The 12,718-nt window shown below is 42.2% G+C and overlaps 1 protein-coding gene across 5 annotated transcripts in view; it reads left to right on the top strand.

Moving 5' to 3' along the window:
• The window catches only part of GABRG2 (gamma-aminobutyric acid type A receptor subunit gamma2), a 671,791-nt gene that overhangs the window by 644,216 nt on the left and 14,857 nt on the right, over positions 1 to 12,718 (top strand). For all 5 annotated transcript variants that reach the window (XM_069199364.1, XM_069199363.1, XM_069199366.1 and 2 more), the window contains exons 7-8: positions 7,938 to 8,090; positions 10,293 to 10,498. In XM_069199364.1, coding sequence (XP_069055465.1) covers positions 7,938 to 8,090; positions 10,293 to 10,498 — 359 coding nt within the window. The remainder of the gene's footprint in view (positions 1 to 7,937; positions 8,091 to 10,292; positions 10,499 to 12,718) is intronic.

Genomic DNA, 12,718 nt, shown 5'->3' with positions numbered 1-12,718 from the left:
TCTTCATCCATTCAGCGGTGGCCTTCATTTCTTCGTGGAGGTTGGCTTTGGTGGTGGTGAGGTCCTTGGTGAGGGAGAGGATCAGCTGGCTGTAGTTGACGTATGAGACGATGTTGAGGTTGTCAGATCGGGCGATGTTTGCAAGTGGCCCCATGTAGACGTTAAAGAGGGTCAGGCTGAGGGACGATCCCTGGGGAACTCTGCAGATGATTTTGGTGGCTTCAGAGCAGAATGGAGGGAGGCGGACTCTCTGAGGCCCATATTTATACTTTTTTAGCACCGCATTTGCGCCACTTTTTAATGCAAAATTTTGTAAGTTTGCACTGCTTTTGCGTAAAAAAATGACGTAAATGCAGCGCTAAAAAAGTATAAATATGGGCCTGAGTTCTGCCGGTGAGAAAGGAGGTGATCTAGTCCTGGATCTGTTGCAGATCCCTGCATAATTGAGGCATTTGTGTAGGGTGTAGTGGCAGACGGTGTCGAATGCGGATGAGGCTGCGGTTTTGCCATTGTCAAGTCTGATCCTGATATTGTTGGTTTGCAGCGATGAGGGCGGTTTTGGTGCTGTGGTTGCTGCGGAATCCGGATTGGGTCGGGTCCAGAGTGTTGTTCTCCTTAACAAAATGGGTCAGTTGATTGTTGACAATTTTCTCGATTACTTTATGCCGGGAAGGGGAGAAGGGATATGGTCCAGAAGTGAGTGTATACCATAATTCCCTCCTTTAGATCAGAGGGTGGGGGCAGGTAAAATACAGGTATTGGGGCCTCTACCTCTACCAACTGAAGGACTACAGGACCCTAGTGTGAATCTAATCAGCCCACTCTTGCTTATAGTCCCACCTTACATTTTCCACATGCCACCAGTCTATCCAAGAGCAGGATGTATTCAGGCATATTTTCAATGCACAAAGCCCAGGTACACCAACAAAAATTCCTTCATGACATTTCTCAGATGACTCTCCACTTCCCTCCAGTACCCTGTGGCTTGAATGGCAGCATTCACTGCTTTCTGTGGAACAGCACTCAGACTGGGTCTTTTTGTAAAAAAAACACATTTGATTGGCAAATGCTCCTTAGGTGGGATTCAGGCTCTCTCTACTCACCCACCCTAATCATTTTCCAGTGGGAAAGCACAGGCCTAGAAAAGGATAGCAATCAATACTAGGTCTAATGCCCTAATCCGCATTAACGTTATGTAATCTGTGCATTAACACTATATTTTTAAATTATGGTCACACATGTTTACAATGTGAGAGCCAATGTACACAAAGCAACAAGTGATTTGCCAATGAATGGAAAAAGTAACTTTAATCGGACATTTGTAGGACAGCTCAATCAACAATTGAAAGCAGCATAATCACTTTATATTCTCCTTGTTCTGTGCTTGACTTGTAAAAGGCGATCTTAAAATACACTTGGGCCTGTAGACCCCATGTATAGAATTCAGCTGATAATTTGAAGAATACATTCCATTAACAGTCATCCTAAAGATGTATAGCTTTTATCTCAGCAGATATAAACTTTGGAACACACTTTTAATGCCAAGCTCCCTGCCAACACCAGGTCAGGGTTGTATTGAAACAAAATAGGGAACTGATTTTAATTGACTGTTTGTGTGCTGTATTTTTAGAAAATCAGTCCATCGAGAACATTTACAGGTATCTCTGCTATCGTCAAACTGAATACCATAGTGGTAATTATTTATATCAGGAACAATTCAAATGGATGTGTACCTGCTGTACCAATCGATGAACAGCCAATAAAATATCATTTAGGCATCCTCTTTGCTCTACTCACTGAGATTCTACTTTACTGTGCTCACTGTATGTGCTTTGACCCCTAAAACATTTAGAAATTGTCCAATCCCTGGTGGTATATTTAGCTCTCCCATAAGACTATAGTATACTGTGGAGAAATAAAGCCCATGACATTGATAGCTAAAAATCACCTGTGGACTGCAGCACCTATTGTGCCATCCACTAATCTGACAAGATAAACATGGCTTAAGGCATACCGATTTAGTCTGACTGCAGCAGTTTAAACCTGCAGAGCAATCTGTCAAAATAACAGGGATAACCCCCACTTTTAAATATGAATAAGTCACCTAATGTAGGCCTTGTAGCCCACAAGGTAGGGTGTGTGGTATTTAAAAGTGGGACATGTAGAAATGTTATGTTACCATGTCCCTACAGTAACAAGCCCCAAAAATCTATTTTTACTGCAAAGACCCCTGCTGTCCTATGAAAAATGATTAAAGATTAAAATATTGATTCTTCTATCTTGGGGTTGGGACCAGCTGGAAAAATGATTCAATCACTATTTTAATACTTACTAAAGACTCAATATAAAGGTAAGGTTAGACTTTTATTAAATATATTAGAAAAAGTAACTCTTAGAATGTTACATTTATTCTGCCTAAAGCTCTTGAAGCTTATTTGCTTTAGCTCTCCAGCAGCTGCCCCACCAGTGCTTAACCTTAATGAAGTGTGAAAACTGCCTTCAGAGCAGAGCCAATGACCTGTGTGGGAGGAGATGTTTTGATCCTCCTTACAGAGAGAAGATTTAGGGTGGGCCCAGGAACTTAACCTTCAAAAGGATAGTCTTTCCACAAGTAAATATATGGTGAGCCCTGGAAAAATAAATCTTTATTCACCCAGCCAGCAGGCTCCAAGCCCAGTGGGAGAGGATCTATCCCCTGTAAGGAAATCCCTCCTTTTGCATGTTCACTTCCACATTTCCTGAACCAATGCTGCTGTTTTTTCTACTCTGAAAGTGCACTGAGGCCTGCTAACCGGACTACAGTGCCACTGTTCTAACCTCTAACAAAGTGTATGTCAAATTTGCTATACGCAGTTGGTCAGTACTGGCTTATAAGTCCCTAGTAAATGGTATTTAGGGTACCAAGGTCATGTAAGGCAGAGTGTCAACCAAGGGCTGCAGAACTGTTTGTGACAAAGTACAAAATGGCTGCCTGCTTGCCACTGTAGTCTGGAAGGGCAATGTTAACACTTTTAGTTTGACTTTGCCTTTGAAATCAATGGCAATGCCGCCACTTCCCTTAGCAATATATATAAAAGTCCCCCAAGTCAAGCCTATATAGCCCTGTGGCAGGGATCTGTAGGACAAGTAATGCTATGTATATCTTAGCAGCAACACCTCTAAATTGTTGTTTTGCTGTGAACAAGTTAGCAGCCCCATTGACTAGTACAGGGTTACTGGCTGACATCCCAGTCTGGCTAACTTCTGAAGGTGACTACCCAACTGGATACTGTAAGGTATCAAAATAATGGGGGCATGGTACCTAATCAGAACCCCAGGTTGAATTTAATGTCAGTATTAACATGACATACCTTTTAGAAAGTTCCCACTTTGTGACCCAGCTTGTTCACTGGCCTCCCATGGGCACTAGCCAACAGACAACTTTCTGCCTACCTGGGGAGTAGCATGAATGACTCCCAGGCTTAGGAACAAAAAGGGTGAGGTGTTACCTCCCCTTAACAGGAGGTCACTTAGGGTTTTGGATCCTCACAAAGAGAGGCAGCATTGACTGCTGGACTGCACCTACTGTATTCTTGGTTAGCAAACGTGGAACTGTGCCTGTGGTTCCTACAGTAGGGAAAAGTCATGCATCAGCCCCAAACCAAAGCAGTGGCTCAGAGGATCAGTTGGCTGATCCCTTGCAACCAGCTCCACGGACAAAAGAGCTGAAGAAGCCCAAACTGGTAAGTTGGTAGCCACTTCAGAAGATTCACAGCTAACAGCTGCTGGGCATCCTCAATGGCCAGAATTTGCACCCGTGTCTGCTGGACCTGGGAGTGTCATCAGAGTCTATTTTGGATTGGTCACACAAAAGGTTTTTTCTGCATGCGCTGTGTCCGGAGACAGTAGCCCAGCAGAAGCTGCCCTTCTACTGTCTTGAAGAGGGCTTCTTTGAACCCCTATCTCTGTGGCCAAAAGCACCCCACATCACCTGTGGACTGAGAAATCACCACAAAGGCACCCCAACTGCACAGCGACATTCTTGAACATCTTTTCATTATGCATCCCCAGCATCAGGGTTACTCCATTATACTCTATGGTGGTCATGCTGTCAAGTTTGGAACAGGACTGGAAAATAGTGGGGTGGCCAGGTAACTGTCCAAGTCTACCCCATTAGCAGACCTTCATCCTGTCAGATTTGGTTGCCAGAACCGGGCCAGAGTATCCAGACTAACTTTTACAAACTTTTGAAAAGTTTCTAAACTTTATGTTGACCAATGCTAATTTGTGGTTGAATTTAAAAGTAATAATATCTTTAACAATCCATATCCCTGGAACCTTCTGTAGATTTTGCTCATCAAGGTCTCTAAAAATTCACAAAAATATAATCTATTTTGACCTGGTTCTTTTGTGTTATGTGACTTTCTTATTCCGTTGTTTGGTACCTTTAAATGCTTTACACTAAGTTCCTTCCTTGAGCCTTTCTTCTCAAAAGCCATAGTTACCCAGGGTTAAGCTTAAGGTTGTCCAAACAAGCCTGACTTGAAACAAGACAGTTTTTGGGAGAATATTCCATGATAAAGCCCCAAAGCCAAATCATATAATACACCCAACTCTGCACACTGCAGAACAACTTTTGAGCAATCACGGACAAGGTGTTCTACTCATTTCCCTGGCCCCTCCTTTGAGTAGGCATACAGGTTCTGCATGAGAGAGAATGGGCTCTATCTATTTGGATTTTGAGAGAATGCACTGTGGGATCACTTACACTGGGGCAAACAATAAATGCCAGAAAGACCAGTTAAGGTGGACCTTTTAACTCATTAACTTGTAATGAGGCATGCCCTTTGACAAGTAAATGTGAGGTAAAGCCTTGGGAAAGCTAATATTCGATCCTTCAGTCAGGCTGACCCCAAACCCAGTGGAAGGAGAAGTGCCACCAGGACCAGTTTTGCATCACTATAAAGGAGGGGACTGCTAATTTCCCTGGCTACATCTCAGAGCAGACACACAGGCTCTACACAATGAGGAAAGGGTTTTTCCATGTTTAGGAGTAAGGTACACTACCTTTTTATTGCAGCAGGGCAAATAGGAACTTCTGCAAAAGTGGATAGGTTTGCTCCTAGGAACTTTTTCCCATTAGTTAGGGAAGAGCCAGGAGTCTACCCTAACACAAATGTGACACACGAGGCCCCCTTTTCATAATCCTTTCTGGACCCGTGAAAGTACAGATGAAGGATTGCACCTGCTGTTTGAGACCTGTAAGGAGACCTGAAGGGCAGGGCCTGTTCTCACTAGTACCCAAGGCGAAGACATGAAATCAAAGGGTCAGTTAGCTGACCTCCTGTATGGATACTGGAACACAACAGGCTGCCAAAGGCCTTTTTTCTGAAGTGCCCACCTGACCAGTTGCAACTGGACCCGGACCAGACCCTGCTGCTGCCATGTGTTGGAGTCGGCCTTGCCCACAAAATGCCGTTCTTTGGGTAATGGTACCCTTAGCTGTGTCTAAATATACTTCTATAATTTGTAAAGCTGTGGGACTTGCAGAATTCTGACTTCTAGTCACTGGAAGACAAGGACCAACCACTCTATCCAAACCTGCTAACACGTAACTTCACTCGGCTGAAGACAGAAAGTGTTCCAACATGAAGCAAATCCATTTTACCGGGCCCTTCAAGAGAAAGTATCCGGCCTTACAGGGCCCATTATTGCACACACCCTGCAGGCTTGTCCCACTAGAGAATTTTGCTCTCTACAAAAAATGTACTAAGTCAGAACGAAGAAAACTTTGCCGGACAAAGATGCCAAAAGTGTCTGGCCGATGTGAAGACTTCTCTGAGTATGAAATTTGATTTTTCCTGCTTTGAACATTTCCTTCCAAAACCAATGGCTTCAGAGGGACCTCATCCAATAGCTATCTGACTAAGAGAGGACTTTCTCAGATACAGACTGTAAACTGTCATGCTGGAGGATTTTGACTTCCATTTCAGAGACTTAGAGCCCAATTTAAAGTTTAGTGGAGAGGATACTCTGTTGCAACAGTCACGCAGTACTCTCTCCACGAAACTAAAGACTGCGCTCATTAAGATTCGGGCTGACCTTCAGTATGTCGATGGTTCAGACTACTCCAACTCCACCAATAGCTTACACCTCCAACAGCCCAACAGAGTAATGGCCATCAGAGACTTTGGCATTCATCATCCTGCCCTACTGTGAGTGGCCACACAAATTGCAAGTTTTTGATGTCTGTCACCTCCTGGAAAATGCCTAGTAATAAGGGACACTTAAAACAAAACAAAAAAAAAAGATCCCCCCTGGTCATGGGAGACAACTGCTTTGGCATTTTATTTTTGATGGTGCTGTCCATCAACGTTTAATGCTGAGCTGGCTAACATCTCTGGATTTGGTGGGCACAGTACCTAATCTTTCTGCCAAACTATAAATCAGGCACTAAGGGCCAGATGTAGGAAAAACCTGAATTGTGACTGGCAAATTGTGAGTCAGAGAGACTCGCAATTTGTGAGTCGCAATTCAGGATGCAGGATGTTGTCCCTGACACCATCTGCGACTCGCAAGGGGGTCGCAAAGGCCCACCTCATTAATATTAATGAGGTGGGTTGCAATTTGTGACCCCCTTGCGACTCGCAGCACTCACAGGGATGGTGGCCTGCTGGAGACAGCAGAACACCATGTCTGTGACTGCTTTTAAATAAAGCACTTTTTTTTGTAATGCAGCCCGTTTCCCTTAAAGGAAAACGAGATGCATTAAAAAATGAAAAAAATGAAATGTTTTTGTTTCATTTTTTCAGAGCAGGCAGTGGTCCAAAGGACTACTGCCTGCTCTGAAAAAATGTTTTCCATGCCATTCACAAAGGGGAAGGAGACTCATGGGGACCCCTTCCCTTTTGCGAATGGGTTACCACCAGTGTGACACTGGTGGTAACTGCGATTGCTTTGCGACCGCATTCACGGTCACAAAGCAATGCAGCATTGTGCTGCGACTCGCAATTAGGAAGGGGAAAACCCCTTCCTAATTGCGACTTGCAGTCCCAATTTGCGAGTCGGTAACCAGGTTACCGACTCGCAAAACGGGAATTGGGCATCGCAATGTGGGTTTTGCACATCACAAACATCGAAATTCGCTGTTTGCGATGTGCAAAACCTTTCGTACATCTGGCCCTAAGTCTCAAGTTAAAATCTCTAACCTGCTTGGTGTAACCAGCCAGCACTCCATTGCAGTCAGTCTGAAACCCCACCTTCCTCACGATCAACTGAGACCATGCACTTTCATCAGAGTTTACTTTCTCTTGTCTACTTTTGCTTAAACTCTCCTATATTATTTCCTAAATTGGAATGGGTTTCTAAATGTTTCGATACTTCTAAATGCTACACACATGTATTTAAGTTAAGCCTGTCTGTGTTGTGCCATAGCTACGAAGGTTTGAGATCAATATCAATTACTAAAACGTTTGACTGGAACTAACAGGCTAGTCACGTAAGGTTAGTTAGAATGCTTTGCTGGAAGTAAATAACTTTCCAGAAGGTTTAAGTTTAGAGTAAGAGAGTCTCTATAATAGGATTTTTTCATGTACAGTTTTATACAATACTTTAGTACAAATGTACATTATGAATGGAATTAGAAGTGAATGGTCACCCCTTGTGAATATGTTTCACTCAAAGACGGTACATTTGCTCCAAATAATTTGAAATTAAGAAATAAATAGACAAATAATGACAATGAATGTCTACATGCAAAACTACAGTGCACAATTCGTGAACTAACCATTTGCAGGTACAACTATAGATCCAATTAATCTAAGCATCATTTAATACCATCATTTATTAAGATACCCTGCAGTGATACAGGACTGTCATTTGATCAAAAGAAACAGTTACTGCTTTGTGAGAATGTCTTAACATGTTGTCATTACTTTATGAAATGCGTTACTTTCCAGGGGACTACGTGGTGATGGCAGTCTTGTTTGACTTGAGCAGGAGGATGGGATACTTCACAATTCAGACCTACATTCCCTGCACCCTCATTGTCGTTCTCTCTTGGGTCTCTTTTTGGATTAACAAGGACTCTGTTCCAGCCAGAACGTCGCTTGGTAAGATGCTTTTCTCAATACAATTTGCCATTGTTTCATTGTCTTAGGGCCCCGTTCTTATTTGGAGCAGTACCCCTGGAAATAATTCTGTTCTGTCTGATTACAAGTTGTAGTGGGTGCAGAAATGTATCTGGTGAAACCAAATGTGTTTCCTCAAAGGGGAAATGTGCCCAGACATTGCACCAGAATCCGGAAAACATGCAGAATTGGACAAAACAAATCCAGGTCCTGTGTGTTTTCCACGATGTCCCATGTATCATAACCTGACTGGGTCCAGTTTCTCCTGTGAAACATCAGACATCGAGCAATGAGGCCTTTCCCCTTTTTTGTCTGTGTACATGAACGCGATCCCAACTAGAATCCCTCAAGGCAAAATTGTTTCTCTACGATCCTCTACTTAATCGTTTCTGGTAAGCAAGGCCAGCTTTAGCTCTAATGCGCCCACTGCGACAAGGGTTTTTGCTCCCCCCATAACCTCCTTCTCAGATTCCTTCACTTTCACCCAGCAAACTTGCCCCTCATCTCCCTATAGCCCCTCTCTCACATACATTTCGTATGTTTAAAAGCGCTAGTAAAGGCCGATAAACACATTAATCTGTTGCCCAAATTGCCAAAACATTCTTTCATTACCATAGGAGATGCTATAGAACTAGAGTGCAAACTTAGTTATGACCCGAGGAACGCCATGCAAGTGGCAAAGATGTGGCAAGACAGACTGTCTCGTAAGTTAATAAAGAAAACAGGAAGGATTTGCAGTTCAGTATGTTTCTGGCTGACTCATATTTCTGGACAGACAGAATATGCCCTACTAAATATGCCTCACTCGCCACATTACATCTTCATACGAATTCAAGCCCACTTCCAATAAAAAACTGTTAATGCCACTTGGAGATATTCTGGGGTATATTTACAAAGTTTTAGTGCCGAGTTTGCATCACAAAAGTGACACAAATCGAAGCAAAATTGTTTTTTTATGGGCGAGCGCAAAGCGCTCCGTCCAGTCTGTAATCTCTCTTTGGGCTTGAAACCACGCCCATATCACATCAGTCACTTACATTGGTTTGTGGGCTTGCCTTATAAAATCCGCTTGCTTTCATTTGTGAAAGGCTTGCATACGTCATGCCCTTTCCGGTGTTTAGCCCACCTACACAGCACTGGTAAAGTACCAAAAACATACGAGGCTAGATGTTTTCAGCCTGGGGTCCGCACTACTTTCTTTTGTTTCTTTATTACGCTAACAGCTCTAATTCGAGCAAATGCGAGACTTGTTGCATTGAAAATGCTTGTTACTAATTTGCTTTCCAGTGGAAAACTAGAAATTCACCTGCAAGAAGCACAACACAGTGCATAGCTCTGCTTTGCGTTACTTAGCATCAAAGGGGCACATCATGAATGGTGCATGGGCGTTCCCATGCAACCACCCACCCAATGTTTCTAACGCTAAACCTTATTTACTTTAAAAAGTAGACAAGGTTTAGTGTCATAAAATAACACCCACTTCAACCAGGCTAAAACGTGTAGAAATGCATTCTTTTCTCCTTTCTTTTCTGACTGCCTGTGTGCTGAACTGTATAGCTCACATGCAAGGTGGGAAAAGTGTCAAGAGTATTTTAAGTATAGTATTTTGTACAAAACCTATGCTAGACTCTCACATACACCCTTGCACTATTGCGATGTGAGTGCAAGGTGTGCGAGTGAGCGGTAGCAGATTTTTGCAGTAGGGAGAGGGGAGGAGAGTGCCATATTTCTGTAAATATGGCAGGCTCCTGCTCTCTCCTTCTTACACAGCGCAGCGCAGATTTTTTGGCTGCAGCACTGCATGGGAATTTGGTAAATCTGGGCCATGATCTCATAAGATAGTTGCAATATTTGCATCAGTGATAAAATGACAGGAATACAGTTTCTTTTTCAGAAATAGCTCTATCTGCATGTCGGCTCAGGAGCTTAAGTAATAGTAGAATATATGGATTGGCACCCTGTGATGTGAGTTTGCATTGAGAAACATAAATGGCAAGAGGCAAATCTGTGACAGTTTTCACATGTCACACATTTATGCTTTCTCTTGCTTCCTCTCTCTCTCTACTTGTCTCTTTCTTCCTTTCTCTCTCTCTCTCTTAAACGTTCTCTCTCTTTCTCTCTTTTATTCTATCGGCCCCAGGCAACACTTTATAAACCTACTTACTCATTGTCTCTTCTCTTCAGGTATCACTACAGTCCTGACCATGACCACCTTGAGCACAATTGCCCGCAAATCTCTCCCTAAAGTCTCCTATGTGACTGCAATGGATCTCTTCGTCTCAGTGTGCTTCATTTTTGTTTTTGCTGCCCTAGTGGAGTATGGGACATTGCATTATTTTGTCAACTATAGACGGCCATCTAAGGAAAAAGACAAAAAGAAGAAAAATCCGGTAGGTACCATCCATCAACCAAAGATACAATACACATGCCCTTAAATGTATGCTTGGGCTTAGTATGGCCATTAGTAAGCAGGCTTTCGATGGAGCTTAAATAAAGACTCCACTTTCCCTTTTTCAATATGACCACATGTACTTTAGTTCATAGGGACTTTTTGTTACTGCACAACCTTTACCCATTAGCTCAGATCACCCTGTAGAATACTGTTTTCTGCAGCTTCTCTGTAGTAGCCTTTTATATTGAAATTGGCCCATGAGTGTAAGACGGAGTTTGCTGACATGATTTACAGAATAAGAATATTCTTTAAATTCCTCTGTCCATGAGTGGTTCTACTATACAGTGTCAGTCAGATTGTTGTTTGAGGTCTCACTGGCTCTTTCTATGCAATAAGGGAATTCATCAAGTGTCCAAGATAGAAAGCTACTGCAATGAGAGGCAGTCATAATTTTGGTGTAAACCGATTTACTGGTTTAAGAATAATCAATTTAGTGGAGAATATTAGGGTTCATCGTTTCATTTTAACGAGCATCTTTCCTTTCTTTGCACCTCAGATAAATTCTGCAGCATTTATGAATCGCTTTTTCTGATAACAGTGGGAAAAGGAAAATAGCCATCTTCATTGTCTTTCTAGATTTAATTGCAAACCTCAATTGCCCAGAGGCCTATGATTGTCAGGGAAATAGTAACATTACAACATAATTCGCTCTGAGATGAACAAATGTAATTACATAGTTCTTTTGGTTATGGCTTTGCAGCATAAAAATAAAAATGTAATATATGAAAATTGTTTTTCTATCTAGGTCTTTTTTATATGTTCTTTTCTTTTTATTGTTGTTTTTTTTTATTATGCAACAAAATGTGCTTTTGTTAATCTCTATATAATTTTTTCCATTTTCAGTCATACCATGTGATTGTATTCATATTAAGTATGGATAAATAGATATCCACCTCGTAATCCCTCGACTTTTGCTATTTATTGCCTGATTCCCCTGTTCACTGTTTGCTTTCTGATTTATTTAATGCATCTCCTTCACTTCCCACTGACCTTGTCCATGATTGCACGCTTTGACTTGCACACCAGCCACACTACGTTTCCTATTGGTAACATCTTTTTGAGCACACTCCAGTTTTCCTGTAGTCTTGTACATCCATGGATCCTCCACAATGTGTAACTCTATAATAGCTCCCCTAATACTAAAATAGCTCAGTGTATCAGTGTACCAGTATCTGTAACACATGCCGTCTCCTTCACTCAAACAATACAATGCCACCTCTTTTACTCTGTCGTCCACCACTTTTATGTCTATTACCTTTACTAACATTGTCCGTCCTTCTAGTTAGCCCTTCCCCGTTCACCATAAACAGTCTCCCTTCTATGTTGTCCATCAGCCTTAACCTGCAGTCTTGAACGTTCTAATCTCTCCATTTGTGATATTGTTATCAATCATCAGAGTGACAATGTACCATATATTTGGACATTTTGAGCATGACTGTATTGATGAAGTTTAACCTACATTTAAACGTCACACAACAACTTAATTGCACACAACATTCTTTAACAGTTTCTATTGCAATTTAAAAGAACGTGTGCTGCAAGAGTAGCAATATATTGAGAGCTTGAATGTTAATTTCTGATGTTTATGAGTTTTCTAAAGGCACCAAACAATGACAAACTCCATATATTCTATCTAAAGGTATGTTGCATACCTTGTAGTTGCTTTAGGGTACGCAGTTAGGATCAAATAGACATTCTGTGCCGGCACCTGAACCAAGGAAGTACCAGAAACTTTTTTTTCATGGGCAGTATGCATATACCATCAAAGTCACTCACTTTCTCTAATCAGGTTGTATAAAATGACTAGGAAGTGCAAAGACATGACTAGTGCTCAATTTGAGCCGGTGGTGGCCACCAGGATTTATTTTTGAGGGCCGACACTGAGGGACATATTTATAGGCCCCTAGCGCCACCTTGCGCCACATTAACATAATTTATTTTGCCGTTAATGTGGCCCAACAAGGCCAAAATACCTGTGCCGTATTTACAGAGTGGTTCAATGCATGCATGCATTGTGCCACCCTGCAACCCTTTGAGCTACATCATGCCTGTGCCAGGTATAATGTCTGCAAAGGGGGCATTCCACGGTTAGGGGAGCCAGAAAAAAGGCGCAAGGAAATCTACGAGATTTCCTTGCGCCATTTTTTACGGCACTTTT

The sequence above is a fragment of the Pleurodeles waltl genome, chromosome 7 (assembly GCF_031143425.1).
Source record: "Pleurodeles waltl isolate 20211129_DDA chromosome 7, aPleWal1.hap1.20221129, whole genome shotgun sequence".
Lineage (NCBI taxonomy): Eukaryota > Metazoa > Chordata > Amphibia > Caudata > Salamandridae > Pleurodeles > Pleurodeles waltl.
Note: the sequence above shows the minus strand (reverse complement) of the source record. Positions and strands in the feature narration are given on the sequence as shown.